This window comes from Pseudophryne corroboree, chromosome 1, assembly GCF_028390025.1.
Source record: "Pseudophryne corroboree isolate aPseCor3 chromosome 1, aPseCor3.hap2, whole genome shotgun sequence".
Lineage (NCBI taxonomy): Eukaryota > Metazoa > Chordata > Amphibia > Anura > Myobatrachidae > Pseudophryne > Pseudophryne corroboree.
In genome coordinates, this window is record NC_086444.1 from 676,538,968 (window position 1) to 676,560,799 (window position 21,832).

The 21,832-nt window shown below is 46.9% G+C and overlaps 1 protein-coding gene across 3 annotated transcripts in view; it reads left to right on the forward strand.

Moving 5' to 3' along the window:
* The window catches only part of FKBP8 (FKBP prolyl isomerase 8), a 224,469-nt gene that overhangs the window by 37,820 nt on the left and 164,817 nt on the right, over positions 1–21,832 (forward strand). For all 3 annotated transcript variants that reach the window (XM_063914734.1, XM_063914736.1, XM_063914735.1), the window contains exon 2: positions 9,626–9,955. In XM_063914734.1, coding sequence (XP_063770804.1) covers positions 9,626–9,955 — 330 coding nt within the window. The remainder of the gene's footprint in view (positions 1–9,625; positions 9,956–21,832) is intronic.

The window sequence follows — 21,832 nt, forward strand, 5'->3', positions numbered from 1 at the left end:
AGCGAAAAAGGGGCGGAGCTATCTCCCTCAGCACACTGGCGCCATTTTCTTTTCACAGTGCAGCTGGAAGACAGCTCCCCGGGCTCTCCCCTGTAGTTTTCAGGCTCAAAGAGTTAAAAAGAGAGGGGGGGCACTAAATTTAGGCGCAATATTGTTTATACAAGCAGCTATTGGGGGAAAAATCACTCAGTTATAGTGTTAATCCCTGCATTATATAGCGCTCTGGTGTGTGCTGGCATACTCTCTCTCTGTCTCCCCAAAGGACTTTGTGGGGTCCTGTCCTCAGTCAGAGCATTCCCTGTGTGTGTGCTGTGTGTCGGTACGGCTGTGTCGACATATGGGATGAGGAAGGTTACGTGGAGGTGGAGCAGAGGCCGATAAATTGGATGTCGCCCCCTGTGGGGCCGACACCAGAGTGGATGGATAGGTGGAAGGTATTAACCGACAATGTCAACTCCTTTACATAGAAGGCTGGATGACGTAAAACAGCTGTGGGACAGCCGGCTTCTCAGCCCGCGCCTGCCCAGGCGTCTCAAAGGCCGTCAGGGGCTCAAAAAAGCGCCCGTTACCTCAGATGGCAGACACAGATGTTGACACGGAGTCTGACTCCAGTGTCGACGAGGTTGAGACATATACACAATCCACTAGAAACATCCGTTACATGATCTCGGCAATGAAAAATGTGTTAAGCATTTCTGACATGAACCCAAGTACCACATAAAAGGGGTTTTATTTTTGGGGAGAAAAAGCAGCCAGTGTTTTGTTCCCCCATCAGATGAATGAATGAAGTGTGTAAAGTAGCGTGGGTTCCCCCGATAAGAAACTGGTAATTTCTAAAAAGTTAATGATGACGTACCCTTTCCCGCCAGAGGATAGGTCACGTTGGGAGATATCCCTTAGGGTGGATAAGGCGCTCACACGTTTGTCAAAAAAGGTGGCACTGCCGTCTTAGGATACGGCCACCTTGAAGGAGCCTGCTGATAAAAAGCAGGAGGCTATCCTGAAGTCTGTATATACACACTCAGGTTATATACTGAGACCTGCAATTGCCTCAGCATAAATAGTGCTGCTGCAGCGTGGTCTGATACCCAGTCAGATAATATTAATACTAAGACGGGGATAATAGTTTGCTAACATAGAGCATATTAAAGACGTCATCTTAGATATAAAGGATGCACAGAGGGATATTTGCCGGCTGGCATCCAGAATTAATGCAATGTCCATTCTGCCAGGAGGGAATTAGAAACCCGGCAGTGGACAGGTGATGCTGCATTTAAAAGGCACATGGAGATTCTGCCTTATAAGGGTGAGGAATTGTTTGGGGATGGTCTCTGGGACCTCGTATCCACAGCAACATCTGGGAAGAAATTTTTTTTACCTCAGGTTTCCTCACAGCCTAAGAAAGCACTGTATTTTCAGGTACACTCTTTTCGGCTTCAGAAAAGCAAGCGGGTCAAAGGCGCTTCCTTTCTGCACAGAGACAAGGGAAGAAGGAAAAAGCTGCACCAGCAGCCAGTTCCCAGGATCAAAAATCTTCCCCCGCTTCCTCTGAGTCCACCGCATGACGTTGGGGCTCCACAGGTGGAGACAGGTGCGGTAGGGGCGCGTCTCGGGAACTTCAGGGACCAGTGGGCTTGCCCACAGGTGGATCCCTAGGTTCTGCAAATAGTATCACAGGGATACAGGCTGGAGTTCGAGGCGACTCCCCCTCGCCGTTACCTCACATCAGCCTTGCCTGCTGCCCTCGGAGAAAGGTAGTACTGGCGGCAATTCACAAGCTGTACTTCCAGCAGGTGAAATCAAGGTACCCCTCCTTCAACAAGGCCGGGGTTACTATTCCAAAATGTTGTGGTACCGAAACCACACGGTTCGGTGAGACCCATTCTAAAATTGAAAGCCTTGAACACTTTTATACGAAGGTTCAAGTTCAAAATGGAATCGCTCAGGGCGATTATTGCAAGCCTGGAGAATTTCATGGTATCATGGGACATCAAGGATGCTTACCTGCATGTCCCTATTTACCCTCTTCACCAGGAGTACCTCAAAATTGTGGTACAGGATTGTCATTACCAATTCCAGACGTTGCCGTTGGTCTGTCCCCGGCACCGAGGTATTTACCAAGGTAATGGCCGAAATAATTATCCCGTACTTGGACGATCTCCTTATAAAGGCGAGGTCCAGGGAGCAGTTGTTCGGCGGAGTAGCACTATCTCGGGAAATGCTACAACAGCACGGCTGGATTCTGAATATTCCAAAGTCGCAGCTGGTTCCTACGACGCGTCTACTGTTCCTGGGTATGGTTCTGGACACAGAACAGGATAAAAAGGGTTTCTCCCGGAGGAGAAGTCCAAGGAGTTGTCGTCTCTAGACAGAGACCTCCTAATACGTATACAGGTGTCGGTGCATCAATGCACGCGAGCCCTGGGAAGGATGGTAGCTTCTTACGAAGAAATTCCATTCGCCAGGTCCCATGCAAGGATTTTCCAGTGGGATCTGTTGGACAAGTGGTCCGGGTCGCATCGGCGGACAACCCTGTCTCCAAGGGCCAGGGTGTCGCTGTTGTGGTGGCTGCAGAGTGCTCATCTTCTAGGGGGCCGCAGATTCGGCATACAGGACTGGGTCCTGGTGACCACGGATGCCAGCCTTCGAGGCTGGGGGGGCAGTCACACAGGGAAGAAACTTCCAAGGCTATGGAAAAGTCAGGAGACTTCCCTACACATAAATTTTCTGGAACTAAGGGCCATTTACATTGCCCTAAGTCAGGCTAGACCCCTGCTTCAACACCGGCCGGTGCTGATCCAGTCAGACAACATCACGGCGGTCGCTCATGTAAACCGACAGGGCGGCACAAGATGCAGGATGGCGATGGCAGAAGCCACAAGGATTCTCCGATGGGCGGAAAATCATGTGTTAGCACTGTCAGCAGTGTTCATTCCCGGAGTGGACAACTGAGAAGCAGACTTTCTCAGAAGACACGACCTCCACCCGGGAGAGTGGGGACTTCATCCAGAAGTTTTCCAAATGATTGTACACCGTGGGGAAAGGCCACAGGTGGACATGATGGCGTCCCGCCTCAACAAAAAGCTACAAAGATATTGCGCCAGGTCAAGGGACCCTCAGGCGATAGCTGTGGACGCTCTAGTAACACCGTGGGTGTACCAGTCGGTGTATGTGTTCCCTTCTCTGCCTCTCTTACCCAGGGTAATGAGAATAATAAGAAGGAGAGGAGTAAGAACTATACTCATTGTTCCGGGTTGGCCAAGAAGAGCTTGGTAACCAGAACTCCAAGAAATGATCTCAGAGGACCCATGGCCTCTGCCGCTCAGACAGGACCTGCTGCAGCAGGGGGCCTGTCTGTTCCAAGACGTACTGCGGCTGCGTTTGACGGCATGGCGGTTGAACGCCGGATCCTGAAGGAAAAGGGCATTCCGGAGGAAGTTATCCCTACGCTATTTAAAGCTAGGAAAGAAGTGAACGCAAACCATTATCACCGCATATGGTGGAAATATGATGCGTGCTGTGAGGCCAGGAAGGCCCCAAAGGAGAAATTTCAGCTAGGTCGATTTCTGCACTTCCTACAGTCAGAGGTGACTATGGGCCTAAAATTGGGTTCCATGAAGGTCCAGATTTCGGCTCTATCGATTTTCTTCCAAAATAGAACTGGCTTCACTGCCTGAAGTTCGGACTTTTGTTAAGGGAGTGCTGCATAGTCAGCCCCCGTTTGTGCCTCAAGTGGCACCGTGGGATCTCAATGTGGTGTTGGATTTCCTGAAGTCGCATTGGGTTGAGCCACTTAAATCCGTGGAGCTACAATACCTCACGTGGAAAGTGGTCATGCTGTGGGCCGTGGCGTCGGCCAGGCGTGTATCAGAATTGGCGGCTTTGTCATACAAAAGCCCCTATCTGTGTTTTATATGGATAAGGCGGAATTGAGGACTCGTTCCCAATTCCTTCCTAAGGTGGTATCAGTTTTTCATGTGAACCAACCTATTGTGGTGCCTGCGGCTACTTGGGACTTGGAGGATTCCAAGTTACTGGACGTAGTCAGGGCCCTGAAAAGTATATGTTTCCAGGACGGCTGGAGTCAGGAAAACTGACTCGCTATTTATCCTGTATGCACCCAACAAGCTGGGTGCTCCTGCTTCTAAGCAGACTATTGCTCGCTGGATCTGTAGCACGATTCAACTTGCACATGCTGCGGATGGACTGCCGCACCCTAAATCTGTAAAAGCCCATTCCACGAGGAAAGTGGGCTCTTCTTGGGCGGCTGCCCGAGGGGTCTCGGCTTTACAACTTTGCCGAGCTGTTACTTGGTCGGGTTCAAACATTTTTGCAACAGTCTACAAGTTTGATATCCTGGCTGAGGAGGACCTAGAGTTTGCTCATTCGGTGCTGCAGAGTCATCCGCACTCTCCCGCCCGTGTTGGGAGGCTCAGTTATATATTCATACTGTTAACTGGGTATAGTATCACGAGTTATACGGTGTGATTGGTGTGGCTGGTATGAGTCCTACCCGGGATTCAAAATCCTTCCTTGTGTCAGCTCTTCCGGGCACAGTATCCTAACTGAGGTCTGGAGGAGGGTCATAGTGGGAGGAGCCAGTGCACACCAGGTAGTCCTAAAGCTTTCTTTAGTTGTGCCCAGTCTCCTGCGGAGCCGCTATTCCCCATGGTCCTTTCGGAGTTTCCAGCATCCACTACGGACTACGAGAAATAGATTTACCGGTGAGTAAAATCTTATTTTTTATCCACTATCTCTAATGGTGTGGTAATGGGTGCTACTAAAGCAATTTATGATGTGCATAATTTGTTACAGTCCCCTATTTTTCTTTATTAAGGATCTTTAATTGTATAGTTATACCACTTTCAGCGGATTCAGTATGCTTTACCAGCGGGATGCCAGCTGTCCATATCCTGACATGGGCATCCTGTCCGCCAGAGTGCCGGCAGCTGGGCAAGCGCTAAGAGTCCCCTTGTGGGCTAGCTGTGCTCGCCACTCTGTGGGCTCGGTGGTTTGCTTCGCTCGTCACAGGATCTATTACCACTCTATGGGTGTTGTGGACACCCATGAGTGGAATAGCAGCCATACTGTGCTGGGATCCCGACAGCCAGCAAACTAAATGCATCCTCTTTCAGCACACACGCAAGCTAACATACATATGGGCAGGTGACGAACATTTACAGATTTACTCAGACTCCCTATTTATAGCAAAATATACCTGTTTTATGAAGATGTTGATAATATATATTTTATGTAAAATTGCACTGCATAAAATGTCTGTGGAAGGAAGTGAGCAAATTCTGGTTTTACACACTATGGCTTTTTTTCTTTTTATAGAACTCTCTATGAACCATGGAATACATTAATTAGGCATTGAATTCTCTTTTTCCTACTTACTGCTTCTAAATCTCAAACCTGGCTGTTGTAATTTAATATCCACAAAAATATTGAAGTGGCTTTAAAACAGATGGGTGCTTTTATTAATAACAGTTATATATTACGGACTCCAGCATAAATTCCCCAATCTTGCTGCCTCGTTGGCTTAGTTTGAAATTAAATAAATTATTACCAAAATTTAGAAAATGTAACATGCAATATATAACTTTTCGGTCAGATGGTCATTTTTACAAAAAGTACATCAAGAAAATTGTAATGAGCAAAATTAAGACTTAAAAAAAAAAAAAGAATTTAATAGTTTTTCTTGAGTAGCTTTTAAATGGGTTTAGAGTTTTTCTGTTGTAATATGTGTCCTGTAGCTGAAAAGTGCTAGTCCAGGCCTGGCCAACCTGTGGCTCTCCAGCTGTTGTAAAACTACAAGTCCCATCATGCTTTGCCACAGTTTTGCTATTAGGGAATGCTAAAACTGTGGCAGAGCATGCTGGGATGTGTAGTTTCAAAACATCTGGAGAGCCACAGGTTGGCCAGGCCTGTGCTAGTCTGTCATTACTTTTATTATGGAGTCCTTCAGTACGCTTACAGATGTGTCCTCTTACATCTTGCCTCAATACACCACACAGCGTGAGATGCCTTTTGTGAGTTGGTTTACAGATCCCGTGCAACTCTGTAAGCATCCGATGTCTGTTTTGTTTTTGCTGAAAATGCGCCTTCTTCGTATTGCTATGCGAATATGACGCATAAATAGACTCTGCTGATTAAAATTATATGCAGCATGTTTATATTCTGTATCTGCATACAAAATGGTACGTTAGTGTTTTCCGTGAAATCACTGTAACGTAGCATTTCGTATGCAGATACAGCCACCGTCACACTCTGAATATAAGCATGCCACATATTTAATCAGCATAAGCTGCTTGTGCGTCCTACTTGCATTAATTTTACCAATAAGACTCATTTTAATGTAAAAAGTTTCATGTAAAGACGCTGTGCACTACCAGACTAGAAGTGCTGATTAATGTGCAGGGAGGATAGATGTAAGTGGGCACATATGTACCTCTCCTTTTATTGAATGATTTTTGTCAGAATGATAGGATTCCTTCCTGCATTTCTATTGTGTGTATGTAAAAAAAACAACAACCAAAAACTATAAAGAATGAATATCCACAACCGTATGCCTACAATAAAAGTAGAAGATAATGAAACTATAATATATTAGCACCAGGGCAGTTTCTTGGGGCAGGCGAGCAGTGCAACCGCACTGGGCGCCCGCCACGGCACTAACTGTGGCTCCCTGCTTCCCCCTCCTATTTCTCCCCGAGTAACCCGTTTCATGGAGTGACGCTGTTGCGTCGTTACGTCACGACGCAACCCCGTCACTCCGCGAAACTCCCCCCCCCCCCCCCCCCAGCGGAGTACAGAGGGGGATCCAAGTTAGGAAGAGGGAAAGGCCGGTGCGAGGAGCGACTGATGAGGCGGGCCGAAGAGCGGTGATCGCCTCTGTAAGTATTCTCTCTCTATGTGTAAAATGGGGACACCTGCCGTAATGTGTGAAATGGGGACTCTTGCCTGCCGTAGTGTGGGGATTAAATGTATCAAGGGCATTGCGGTGTGTGGCATAATATGGTGCAGGGGGCATTACTGTGTGGGGCTTAATATGGTAGAATTTTTTTTTCCTGTGGTGGTTGTGATCTGTTGAAGCAGGGTCAAAAACTGGATTGTGAGGTAGTCTTTTCAGACGAGGCCATGTCCATTTAAATGAGGCCACACCCATTTAGATGAGGCCACGCCCCCTTGCCGGGTGCGCGCACAAGTTTTTTTTTTCCATCTAGGTGTGTGTGTGTGTGTGTGTGTGGGGGGGGCGCATTTTTAAATCTCACACTGGGAGCCAAATTGGCTAGAAACAGCCCTGATTAGCACTAAGTTTTTCTGTGAGAGATACGTGTTTTTTTGCTATTTTATGGGGCCAATGTATATTTAGGCAGTTCAGCTAAACCCCTCCTTTTTTTTTTTTTTTTTTTTTGCAGAAAAATAACCTATTTCCATGCGAAAAACACAGGATCTGGGATAAATTCCCTAATCCATGTGTTTTCGCGATCTCTGTCGACAAAAAAAGGTACTTGACACTGATTTTTTTTCTCCTGTCTCCAGGCAGGTGAAACAAAATTCCTGTCTATCGCCATCATTTGAATTAATTGAATGTGATGTGCATTCATGCCCGGATTCGCACATACTGTATCAGCCATATATGTGCTAGGTCGGCACCTGTTGTGTAGTATGATCTTGATATATTTAGTTTTGTAGCTGCTACGTGGATGAGGATACACAATTATGAGCAACTATGGGTGTTGCAGAGTCTTCAGTTCTCTTGCATCAATGTGCAGCTAAAAGTGTGACTGCATGGTAAATGGGTGTTCATATGTAGGCTAAGTTGATTAAGGCATGTCATAGACGTTTAGGAGGAATTGTGGGCTATGGCCAGTTGTGCGTACACAAAGGTCTGTCTGATTTGATTTCAGACTGATCTCATACATCAGCTATAGTGCCAGTGCGCTATAATAATAATATAATAATAATAATGATGAATGCTTCCACAAGGGTATGAATAGGGAGTAGTGCGGTCACTTAGGTGCATACACCTTACCAAATTGGAGAATATCTGCAGTTATTTCCATGTATGCAGTGAAAGTTCAGTTGCGGCCCACTTGCACACAACTCTGCATAAGGCCTTAAGTTTGTTGCATCCTATTCCTACATGTTCTCCTAAGAACACTCATACCACTTTCAGACATTCAACACGGGAATTTCCCTGCTTAGACCCGGGTTTTCACTTCAGCAAAATCCCAGGTTTTTGCTGGAGATTCCCTTTCACACTACACCTGAGACCAGGGAAATTTCCGGGTCGTCCCCTTTCACACATAAAGTGGGTCTGCCCTGGCATTCTAAATGCCAGGGCTACCAGGCTGCATACATCACACTCATACATACTCAAGCAATCACACACATGGACCAGATCCCCTTCCCTGCATAATGGCCTCTGCCCCTTCCCTGTATCCCGGACGCTGCACCCTCCCTGTATAACTGCCCCTGCCTCTTCCCTGTATCCTGGATGCTGTTCCCTCCAGGCAGCCCGCACAACCTGTCAGAGGGCGACCTGGGAGTAAAATCCGGGGTCGCACCATTCACGCTATACCTGGGTTGTCTACCCAGGACCAAAGTCCTGGGAAAAACCCTGGTGAATAGCAGGGGCACTGACCCAGGAACGCATGTGAAAAACCCAGGATTTTAAAGTATGTCTGATACCACTTTCAGACATACGACCCAGGAAATACCCTGCTCCGACCTGGGTTTTTCACCTCAGAAAAATCCTGGGTTTTTGCTCAAGACCCCCTTTCACACTACACCCGAGACCAGGGAAACTACCGGGTTGTTTCAGACCTAAGACTCGTCTGCCCTGGCATTCTACAAGTCAGGGTTACCAGGCTTATATATCACACACACATACACACATACATGCAGTCACACTCATACATACAAACACACATACATGTCACACACAGACATGCATACATGTGACAGTCATACACACACACACACACACACACACACACACACACGTATATGTACATACATGTTACACTCGTATACATACATGTTACACTCATATACACACACTCACTCACTCACATACATACATACATACAGACATGTCACACACACGTCACACTCAAGCAATCAAACACCCCTTCTAAAACTAGCTGCTTCTCTCGACAGCACGGAGCACAGCCTCTCCTGGCAGCCCCACCCCCCAAGCAACCCCAAACAGCCTATCAGAGACTTCTAAGTGTGACCCAGGAGTAAAATCCTGGGTCGCACCATTCACACTTAACCCGGGTTATTTACCCAGGACGAAAGTCCCGGGAAAATCCCTGGTCAATAGCAGGGGCGCCGACCTAGGAACGTGTGCCCGGGTTGGTACTTTTCAGACATACAGAAATCTCAGGTTGATGCTCGTTCACGTGCAAAAACCCAGAATTTTAGAGTGTGTCTGAAAGGGGTATAAGTGGCACCTAATGAAGCAGAGCGCTTTTGCCAAGTAAACTATGTCAGTTATAGCTGTTCTCATTGAAGCTGGAGGCTACAGTAAGACCTTGAAGAAGGGGACCTGTGGACCAAACTCTAGACATGGAAATTTGCCTGTCATTTTCTTACTTTGTGTGTTTCCTTGCAGGCCACTTTGCTCTCCATAACATCATCCAGAGGATGGCCTCTGTAGATGAACCTTTCTCTAAAGTAGATGACACACATGACGATGGATCTGACAGTGCTCAGCTTTCAGAGAATGAGACCAAACCTAGAGATAGGACTTCTCTGCTGGACAGCACAGAAGAGTTTGAAATTATAGACAGCACTGGGGAGGAAGATGATGACTTGAGTGACCTTCCACTTTTGGAAACTGTTGAGGCTGTGGACGCAGCCAACATACAGAATGAATCCAATGAAGATACATCACAGGAAGACACAGGAAAAGAGTCCGAAGAAGAGTGGATAGATGTTCTAGGTAAGTAAGAAGTAGAATTATTTTTTCCCCAGAATGTGTAATTAACCCCATATACATTTTGTAATCATTTTTAGCAGCAGAAAGGTTATATATTTGCCCAGTTCACTACTGTTGACTCTTGTGAATGTTCGCTCCTGGTAAGTGGCATCAGTCAATCTGCACTGTCAAGGCTATTGTTTCTATAGCAGCCTCCGTGTGTGAAAATTCAGTGTTTTGTTCTAAGTCATTGTACATCATATGTACTGAAACTCACTATAGTAATATCCTCCTTTTTATATTTGTAGCAACATTTGCAAAACAGGGGATCTAAATTCCCACTCATGCTTCATTTCTGATCAGTGTAACAAACAAGAAAAATGGACTGAAAACGATCATTTGGGGAAGTAATTGTGTGAATAATTTAATTGTTTCATTTAAATATGAGCTTTTAGTTGGCAAGATTAACCAGACATTTTTATTTTCTTAAGTGTAGACTGTCATTATTTTAAATTTATCTCAGAAAATATACCATTATTAATTATTCCTGCACCACCCACATAACTGTCACACATCCATAAAGATATGTTCTTGCTCGCTTAGTCTTGTCAGTTGCATTGTGTGTGTCTTTTCGCATGTTTGTACCCTGTATATATATATATATATATATATATATATATATATATATATATATATATATATATATATATATATATATATATATATATATATATATATATATATATATACACTGTACTTCCTTTGTGATCTGAATCTTCCTGCAAGAGCGTATGATTTTCTTGGTGACTCATTTGTTTTGGGGGTGATTCAGGTGTTTGACATCTTTAGCTTCCATCTAAAGTGGATGGGAGGTAATTAATGCTGCTTTCACATCGCAAAACCTGCTTTTGAAATGGTATTTGAAACGGTTCTTAAAACGGGTCTGAGCAGTTAAACCCCTTTCACATCTCATGTTGTAACCAGTAAATTACCATTTCATTCCCGTTTTGGTACCTTTCACACTGAACCCGTTTCACCCATAGAAAACAGTGGTTGTCATTATAAATGGACTTTTCTGGCCCACACATTATTATTAATCACTAATTAATTCATTATTAATAATTTGGATAGTCGTACGATGGAACCCAGCAGCTTGAAGCATATCTATTTTTATTAGATGGGATTAGGTACTTGGTTTGTCTTTTTTGGAGGCACAAGTATTTATATATTTTTTTAAATTATTATTTTTTTTAGATGGAATGGTTAAATACAGGAAAAAAATGGCGTGGGGTCCCCCCTCCAAAGCATAACCAGCCTCGGGCTCTTCGAGCTGGTCCTGGTTCTAAAAATGCGGGGAAAAAATTGACAGGGGATCCCCCGTATTTTTAAAACCAGCACCGGGCTCTGCGCCTGGTGCTGGTGCAAAAAATACGGGGGACAAAACGAGTAGGGGTCCCCCGTATTTTTCACACCAGCATCAGGCTCCACTAGCTGGACAGATAATGCCACAGCCGGGGGTCACTTTTATGCCGTGCCCTGCGGCCGTGGCATTAAATATCCAACTAGTCACCCCTGGCCGGGGTACCCTGGGGGAGTGGGGACCCCTTCAATCAAGGGGTCCCCCCCCCCCCAGCCACCCAAGGGCCAGGGGTGAAGCCCGAGGCTGTCCCCCCCCATCCAATGGGCTGCGGATGGGGGGGCTGATAGCCTTTGTTGTAAATGAAAAGATATTGTTTTTTCCAGTAGTACTACAAGTCCCAGCAAGCCTCCCCCGCAAGCTGGTACTTGGAGAACCACAAGTACCAGCATGCGGGAGAAAAACGGGCCCGCTGGTACCTGTAGTTCTACTGGAAAAAAAATACCCAAATAAAAACAGTACACACACACCTTGATAGTAAAACTTTATTTCATACGTCGACACACACATACTTACCTATGTTCACACGCCGACATCGGTCCTCTTCTCCATGTAGAATCCAGGGGTACATTGCCTCTTTGATAGCTTTTAAAGTTATTGTTTTAGATGGATATTTACTGGTATCTGGCCAGCCACTCAAGGTATTAAGTGGAAGTAGTGTCCACCCTGTGGGGTCTGAGCCACTATTTCCGTTGACAGAACACTGAGCTCCTGATGGGATCGAACGTTCCCCACCACAGGGGATCGCTAACCCTGGCAGCATGCCGCCACCCCCTTACAGAGCCAGAAGATCGGTGGCGAGTTAGTCACCGGCACCCTAGCAAGCGGGGAGCCGGTGTGAAGATGGCAGCAACAGGGTATATAGCGCAGTACTAAATGCGCTCCGGGGCTCAGCGGTACATAGTGCGGCGCTGTGAGAGGCGCCCTGAGCCAGCGCCTACACTGGTCACTCAGCCTGTCGGGGTCCCGGGATCTCTGTCAGCATAAATCCTCAGGCCAGTATAATCCTATGAAGCGCGGGAAGACAGCGCCATTAAGGGGGTGGAGCGTCTCAGAGCGGACCCAGCAGCGTTCAGCGCCATTTTCCTGCCTGCAGAAACGCTGTCAGTGATGTGCAGTCCCTCCAGAGCAACTCCAGCTATCTCTCACGGTACCAGGGGGTTGTAGAAGGGAGGGGAGGCTGTGTAAAGACTGTGTAACCTATTAAGGTAGACAGTCAGCGCTGGTTTAGGGTCTCCCTATACCTGGAAAGCGCCGTGTGTGGGATGGCTTCAATCTCTGTGTCTCTCTTACCATTCTTGGGGGTGAAACTCTGTCTGTACTCCCCTGTGTGTGTGTGTGTGTAGTGTCTGTGGTCTCCATTAGCTATGTCCATGGCTCTGTGTCATATGCTGCAGAGGATATGTCCTCTCAGGATGATCCCGTTCCATGTAATCAGGATTGCACTGTTTTAGCACAGAAACCAGCAAGGGAGCCTGAATGGTTATCCTCTATCAAATCTATGATTTCTCGAACGTCCTAGTGGATGCTGGGGACTCCGTAAGGACCATGGGGAATACACGGGCTCCGCAGGAGACAGGGCACTTTAAGAAAGAATTTGGATTCTGGTGTGTTCTGGCTCCTCCCTCTATGTCCCTCCTCCAGACCTCGGTTTGAATCTGTGCCCGGACGAGCTGGGTGCACTTAGTAAGCTCTCCTGAGCTTGCTATAAGAAAGTATTTTGTTAGGTTTTTTATTTTCAGGGAGATCTGCTGGCAACAGACTCCCTGCATCGTGGGACAGAGGGGAGAGAAGCAGCCCTACTCTCTGAAGCTAGGTCCTGCTTCTTATGCTACTGGACACCATTAGCTCCAGAGGGATCATACACAGGATCGCACCCTTGGTCGTCCGATCCCGGAGCCGCGCCGCCGCCCCCCCCCCCCCCTCGCAGAGCCGGAAGACAGAAGCCGGTGACAGAAGCAAGAAGACTTCGAAATCGGCGGCAGAAGACTCCAGTCTTCAAACTGAGCTAGCGCACAGCACTGCAGCTGTGCGCCATTGCTCCCACACTACACCCACATACTCCGGTCACTGTAGGGCGCAGGGGGGGGGGGGGGGGCTGGGCAGCAATTAGGACCTCTTGGCAAAAGTGGGCATATATACAGTTGGGCACTGTATATATGCATGAGCCCCCGCCAAAAATTGTACATGAAAGCGGGACAGAAGCCCGCCGTCGAGGGGGCGGGGCTTCTTCCTCAGCACTCACCATCGCCATGTTTTTTCTCCACAGCACCGCTGAGAGGAAGCTCCCCAGCCTTTCCCCTGCAGTTACATGGTAGAAGAGGGTAAAAAGAGAGGGGGGGCACATAATTAGGCGCAAAAATCAATATAAACAGCAGCTACTGGGTTAACATTAAGTTACTGTGTTATTCCTGGGTTAATAGCGCTGGGGTGTGTGCTGACATACTCTCTCTCTGTCTCTCCAAAAAGGGCCTTATTGGGGAATTGTCTTCAGATGAGCATTCCCTGAGTGTGTGGTGTCGGTACGTGTGTGTCGACATGTCTGAGGTAAAAGGCTCCCCTAAGGAGGAGATGGAGCAAATATGTGTGTGTGAGGGTGTCTCCGTCGACAACGCCGACACCTGTTTGGATATGTGTAATTAAGTGCTAAGGTGAATTTATTGCACAAAAGATTAGAGAACAGACAGGGAATCTACCCATGTCTGTCCCTATGTCGCAGAGACCTTCAGAGTCTCTCAATGCTCACTATCCAAAATAATAGACACTGATATCGACACGGAGTCTGACTCCAGTGTCGACTACGATAATGCAAAGTTACAGCCAAAATGGCAGAAAAGTATTCAATATATGATTATTGTAATAAAAGATGATTTGCATATCACCGATGACTCACCTGTCCCTGACACAAGGGTACACATGTTTAAGGGGAAGAAAGCTGAGGTAAATTTCCCTCTTCTCATGAGGAAGAAGAGCGGGAATCTCCAGACAAGAGACTGCAGTTTCCCACAAAGAATTTTCAGGGAGTATCCTTTCCCCACTAGGGCCAGGATACGATGGGAATCTTCCCCTAGGTTGTCACGTTTGTCCAAAAGGTAGCCCTGACGTAACAGCTATTCTCAGGGATCCTGCAGATAGCGTGCGCATTCTGGTACACTACTCAGACCGGCGATTGTGTCGGCATGGGTTTATAGCGCTGTGGCAGCGTGGACAGGTACCTTATCAGCAGAGATTGAGACCCTAGTATGTATGTGTGTGTGTTTGTATGTGTGTGTATGTATGTGTGTGTATATATATATATATATATATATATATATATATATATATATATATATATACACACACACACACACACATGCCCAAAGAGACATGAGTCTACTGGGTCCTAGAGACAAAGCTATGTCGATTTCTGCTTGACCTGTCCTGTAGAATATGCAATGGACAGATGATGACGACTTAAGAGGCATATGGAAGGCTGAGGATTGTGTGGAGAAGGGTTCTCGGACCTGGTCTCCACAGCTATAGCTGGTAATTCTGATATTTTGCCTTCTATTCCTGCACAGCCTAGGAAAGCACGACATTACCAAATGCAGCCTTTCGAACAATGAAACAAGAAAGTCTGAGGTGCGTCCTTTCTTTCCGGAGGCGGGGGCAGAGGAAAAAAGCTGCACAACACAGCTAGTTCCCAGGAACAGAAGTCCTCCCCGGCCTCTACAAAATCCACCGCATGTCGCTGGGGCTCCACAGGCGGAGCTAGGCCGGTGGGGGCACGCCTTCGTAAGTTCAGCCACAAGTGGGTTCACTCCCTGTTAGATCCCTGGGCAATAGATATTGTGTCTCAGGGATACAAGCTGGACTTTGAGGAGATGCCCCCTCACCGACGGCCCTGCCGGCTTCCCCCCACGAGAGGGAAACAGTGTTAACTGCAATTCACAAATTGTATCTTCAACAGGTGGTGGTCAAGGTTCCCCTCCTTCAACAAGGAGGGGGTTATTGTTCGACCATGTTGTAGTCCCGAAACCAGACTGTTCGGTCAGACCCATATTGAATTTAAAATCCCTGAACATATACCTGAAAAGGTTCAAGTTCAAGATGGAATCGCTAAGAGCGGTCATTGCAAGGCTGAAAGGGGGAGATTTTATGGTGACTCTGGACATAAAGGATGCATGTCCCCATTTATCCACCTCATCAGGCGTACCTCAGAATTGCGGTACGGGATTGTCATTACCAATTTCAGACGTTGCCGTTTGGTCTCTCCACGGCCCCGAGAATATTCACCAAGGTAATGGCGGAAATGATGGTGCTTCTGCGGAAGCAAGGTGTCACTATTATCACGTACTTGGACGATCAGCTCATAAATGCGAGATCAAGAGAGCAGTTGCTGAACAGCGTATCACTTTCTCTGGAAGTGTAACGGGAACACGGCTGGAGTCTATATATTCCAAAGTCGCAGTTGGTTCCTACAGCTCATCTGCCTCTCCTAGGCATGATCCTAGACACAGACCAGAAAAGGGTTTATCTCCCGATAGAGAGAGCTCAGGAGCTCGTGACACTGGTCAGGAATCTATTAAAACCAAAACAGGTGTCAGTGCATCACTGCACTCGAGTCCTGGGAAGGATGGTGGCATCATACGAGGCCATTCCCTTCAGCAGGTTCCATGCGAGGACCTTCCAATGGGACTTACTGGACAAGTGGTCCGGATCACATCTTCAGATGCATCGGTTAATCACCCTATCCCCCAGGGCCAGGGTGTCTCTCCTGTGGTGGCTGCAGAGTGCTCACCTTCTCGAAGGTCGCAGATTCGGCATTCAGGACTGGATCCTGGTGACCACGGATGCAAGCCTCCGAGGGTGGGGGGCAGTCACACAGGGAAGAAATTTCCAAAGGCTGTGGTCAAGTCAGGAGACTTGCCTTCACATCAACATCCTGGAACTAAGGGCCATATACAACGCCCTACGTCAAGCGGAGTCCCTGCTTCGCGACCAACCGGTTCTGATTCAGTCAGACAACATCACCGCAGTGGCTCATGTAAACCGCCAAGGCGGCACAAGGAGCAGGGTGGCGATGGTAGAAGCCACCAGAATTCTTCGCTGGGCGGAGAATCACGTAAGCGCACTGTCAGCAGTGTTCATTCCGGGAGTGGACAACTGGGAAGCAGACTTCCTCAGCAGGCACGACCTCCACCCGGGAGAGTGGGGACTTCATCAAGAAGTCTTCACGCAGATTGCAAGTCGGTGGGAACTGCCACAGGTGGACATGATGGCATCCCACCTCAACAAAAAGCTGCAGAGATATTGCGCCAGGTCAAGAGACCCTCAGGCGATAACTGTGGACGAACTGGTGACACCGTGGGTGTTCCCGTCGGTCTATGTATTTCCTCCTCTTCCTCTCATACCCAAGTTGCTGAGAGTCATAAGAAAAAGAGGAATGAGAACAATACTCATTGTTCCGGATTGGCCAAGAAGTACTTGGTATCCAGATCTGCAAGAAATGCTCAGAGGACCCGTGGCCTCTGCCTCTAGGACAGGACTTGTGCAACAGGGGCCCTGTCTGTTCTAAGACTAACCGCGGCTGCATTTGACGGCATGGCGGTTGAACGCCGGATCCTAGCAGAAAAAGGCATTCCGGATGAGGTCATTCCTACGCTGATAGAGGCTAGGAAGGATGTGACGGCTCAACATTATCACCGTATATGGCGAAAATATGTGGCTTGGTGTGAGGCCAGGAATGCCCCTTACGGAGGAATTCCAGCTGGGCCTTTTCCTTCACTTCCTACAGTCGGGAGTGACTTTGGGCCTTAAATTGGGTTCCATTAAGGTTCAGATTTCGGCCTTATCCATTTTCTTTCAAAAAGAACTGCTTCTCTGCCTGAAGTTCAGACGTTTGTAAAGGGAGTGCTGCATATTCAGCCCCCTTTTGTACCTCCAGTGGCACCTTGGTGTTGAGTTTCCTGAAATCACACTGGTTTGAACCACTCAAAACGATGGAAGTAAAATATCTCACGTGGAAGTGGTCATGCTATTAGCCTTGGCTTCGGCTAGGCGAGTGTCAGAATTGGCGGCTTTGTCACATAAAAGCCCTTAATCTGGTTTTCCATGCGGATAGAGCAGAATTGCGGACCGCCCACAATTTCTGCCAAAAGTGGTTTCATCCTTTCATATAAACCAACCTATTGTGGTGCCTGTGGCTACTACTGACTTGGAGGATTCCGAGTCACTGGATGTAGTCGGGGCTTTGAAGGTTTATGTAGCCAGAACGGCTAAGGTCAGGAAAACAGAATCTTTGTTTATCCTATATGCTTCCAACAAGCTTGGGGCGCCTGCTTCAAAGCAAACTATTGCTAGCTGGATCTGTAACACGATTCAGCAGGCTCATTCTGCGGCTGGGTTGCCGCTGCCTAAATCAGTTAAGGCCAATTCCACAAGGAAGGTGGGCTCTTCATGGGCGGCTGCCCGAGGGGTCTCGGCATTACAGCTTTGCCGAGCAGCTACTTGGTCAGGTTCAAACACCTTTGCAAAGTTCTACAAGTTTGATACCCTGGCTGAGGAGGACCTTGTGTTTGCTCATTCGGTGCTGCAGAGTCATCCGCACTCTCCCGCCCGTTTGGGAGCTTTGGTATAATCCCCATGGTCCTTACGGAGTCCCCAGCATCCACTAGGACGTTAGAGAAAATAAGATTTTACTTACCGGTAAATCTATTTCTAGTAGTCCGTAGTGGATGCTGGGCGCCCGTCCCAAGTGCGTACTTCTTCTGCAATACTTGTATATAGTTATTGCTTAAATAAGGGTTATGTTGTGGTTGCATCAGGGTTGATCTGATGCTCCGTTGTTGTTCATACTGTTAACTGGGTAAGTTTATCACAAGTTATACGGTGTGATTGGTGTGACTGGTATGAGTCTTGCCCTGGATTCCAAAATCCTTTCCTTGTACTGTCAGCTCTTCCGGGCACAGTTTCTCTAACTGAGGTCTGGAGGAGGGACATAGAGGGAGGAGCCAGAACACACCAGAATCCAAATTCTTTCTTAAAGTGCCCCGTCTCCTGCGGAGCCAGTCTATTCCCCATGATCCTTACGGAGTCCCCAGCATCCACTACAGACTACGAGAAATAGATGTACCGGTAAGTAAAATCTTATTTTCTCAGATTTCTACTAGGGTTGCACAGAATGAATTTGCAACTTAGGTCTTACAGAACTCTATGGCAGTTTGGTCCGGTTCTGTTACCTCAGGGCCCCCCTCAGGAATTTCCCATAAATGTGCTCTTGCACAAATTATGCAGGATGACACGGATACAGACTCTGACACGACAGACGATGATGGGGACGTGCTGAAAGGGGCTGCATCTCTTGCTAAAGGGGTGCAGTTGATGATAAAGGCTATTAGGGATGTGTTGAATATTGCATATACAACACCGGAGCAGGTTGAGGAGGCTTACTTCACTGACAATAAGAGAGCCTCGCTAACCTTCCCTTCGTCCAAAGAATTAAATGCTATATTTGAGAAAGAACCAACAAAAACCAAAGTGTCTGGCGCTAGATTATTATGTACTTACTCTCTTAATTAAGAGAGAGGACAACCTATAATCGGCTGCCTTCCCAATGTGGACCTGGAAATCCACCCAACATGCAATATGCAACCAAGAAAAAAATAGATGAAGGCGCACAGATATATAGAAAAACCGACTGCTGTTTTGATACAAATTATAAATTTATTACTAATTGTATTAAAATATGGAATCTTAAAATACACACAATAGTAAAAGATTTTGGTACATTTACCACAAGACCAACAGACAATAAGGCTGTTAATTACGCACAATGTTAATAATTCCACACAAACTGATGGTTCAATTAGTAAATTACTCCTTCAGGAGTTCACCTAATCTAAAAATGGTAGTTCTCCTCCAACAAATAGAATCAAATTCCATGCACATATATATAGATTTAAATTATTTTTTAGTCCCAAGCAGAAGCTGTTAGTTGTGCAGAAGAAGATAGAAAGCTTAATTACATGCACCTTAGATGATTAGAGAAATAATGAACAAGTTCTCCTTCAGCTGATTTTTCAGTCCAAAGCAAAAAACTGTTAGTTGTGCAGAAGTTAAATTGTAAAACAGAAAGCTTGATTGCATGCACCTTATGTAGATGAGATAGTTCTCCTTCAAATGAATTGCTTTAATTTCATACGCACATGAGATCATAACATGAATTCAAATACCAGCTGAGTATTGATTTATGTTGAAATAATCACTGAATTCAGAGCATGCATGCACCATTTAAAGAAAGGTGTTGCTGGTTTATGAGAATGTAACCGATACTTCACCCATATGTGAGTCTCAGAAGCGCTCCTGTATTTTAAAGACCTGTGTATATCCTCCTAGTTGTTCCTCCTGCTTGGTTCCCAGTAGCCGGGGTCCCGATGTCTGATGGAGGGCTTGTGGCTAACCACGAGGTCGTGTGTAACCACGGCAGCTGTGGGATGGTGGAAACGCCGGTGTGTGTCGCGTGCTGCGACTTTCGGTTTCGGGCTTCCGGATTCTTGCGTTCCACCTGCGGTTCACTTGAGAATGAGTTACCTGACGCGTTTCTCCGCCCACAAAGATGGCGGTTTCATCAGAGGATGATAGGTTCATTCTCCTGGTCTCTTTTTATCCCCTCCAAGGGCTCCCAATTGGACGATTAGTATTAACTCTTCATCTCCCTTAATCTAGGGTGCATTCCTATTCTATCTTAGTAACATTGTTTTATAACACAGCAATAGTTAATATATACATTATTAACTCATTAATACGTCCTTACTAGTATTTAAAAAGTACAAAGCAGTACATATTATTATTAATGTTGAGGTGCCTGTCAATTCTTTGTAAAATAAAAAAAAAAAAAATGAATAAAAAACGAATATAAATATAAAGGAATATAATTTCTCTAACGTCCTAAGTGGATGCTGGGGACTCCGTAAGGACCATGGGGAATAGCGGCTCCGCAGGAGACTGGGCACATCTAAAGAAAGCTTTAGGACTATCTGGTGTGCACTGGCTCCTCCCCCTATGACCCTCCTCCAAGCCTCAGTTAGATCTCTGTGCCCGAACGAGAAGGGTGCACACTAGGGGCTCTCCTGAGCTTCTTAGTAAAAGTTTTAGTTTAGGTTTTTTATTTTCAGTGAGACCTGCTGGCAACAGGCTCACTGCATCGAGGGACTAAGGGGAGAAGAAGCGAACTCACCTGCGTGCAGAGTGGATTGGGCTTCTTAGGCTACTGGACATTAGCTCCAGAGGGACGATCACAGGCCCAGCTTGGATGGGTCCCAGAGCCGCGCCGCCGGCCCCCTTACAGAGCCAGAAGGCAGAAGAGGTCCGGAAAATCGGCGGCAGAAGACGTCCTGTCTTCAACAAGGTAGCGCACAGCACTGCAGCTGTGCGCCATTGCTCTCAGCACACTTCACACTTCGGTCACTGAGGGTGCAGGGCGCTGGGGGGGGGGCGCCCTGAGACGCAATAAAAAACACCTTGGATGGCAAAAAATGCATCACATATAGCTCCTGGGCTATATGGATGCATTTAACCCCTGCCAGAATCCATAAAAAAGCAGGAGAAAAGTCCGCGAAAAAGGGGCGGAGCCTATCTCCTCAGCACACTGGCGCCATTTTCCCTCACAGCTCCGTTGGAGGGAAGCTCCCTGGCTCTCCCCTGCAGTCACTACACTACAGAAAGGGTTAAAAAAGAGAGGGGGGCACTAATTAGGCGCAGTATTAACTATACAGCAGCTATAAGGGGAAAAACACTTATATAAGGTTATCCCTGTATTTATATAGCGCTCTGGTGTGTGCTGGCAAACTCTCCCTCTGTCTCCCCAAAGGGCTAGTGGGGTCCTGTCCTCTATCAGAGCATTCCCTGTGTGTGTGCTGTATGTCGGTACTTTTGTGTCGACATGTATGAGGAGAAAAATGATGTGGAGACGGAGCAGATTGCCTGTAATAGTGATGTCACCCCCTAGGGGGTCGACACCTGAGTGGATGAACTGTTGGAAGGAATTACGTGACAGTGTCAGCTCTGTATAAAAGACAGTGGTTGACATGAGACAGCCGGCTACTCAGCTTGTGCCTGTCCAGACGTCTCATAGGCCGTCAGGGGCTCTAAAGCGCCCGTTACCTCAGATGGCAGATATAGACGCCGACACGGATACTGACTCCAGTGTCGACGGTGAAGAGACGAATGTGACTTCCAGTAGGGCCACACGTTACATGATTGAGGCAATGAAAAATGTTTTACACATTTCTGATAATACGAGTACCACCAAAAAAGGGGTATTATGTTCGGTGAGGAAAAACTACCTGTAGTTTTCCTGAATCTGAGAAATTAAATGAGGTGTGTGATGATGCGTGGGTTTCCCCCGATAACAACGGATAATTTCTAAAATGTTATTGGCATTATATCCTTTCCCGCCAGAGGTTAGGGTGCGTTGGGAAACACCCCCTAGGGTGGATAAAGCG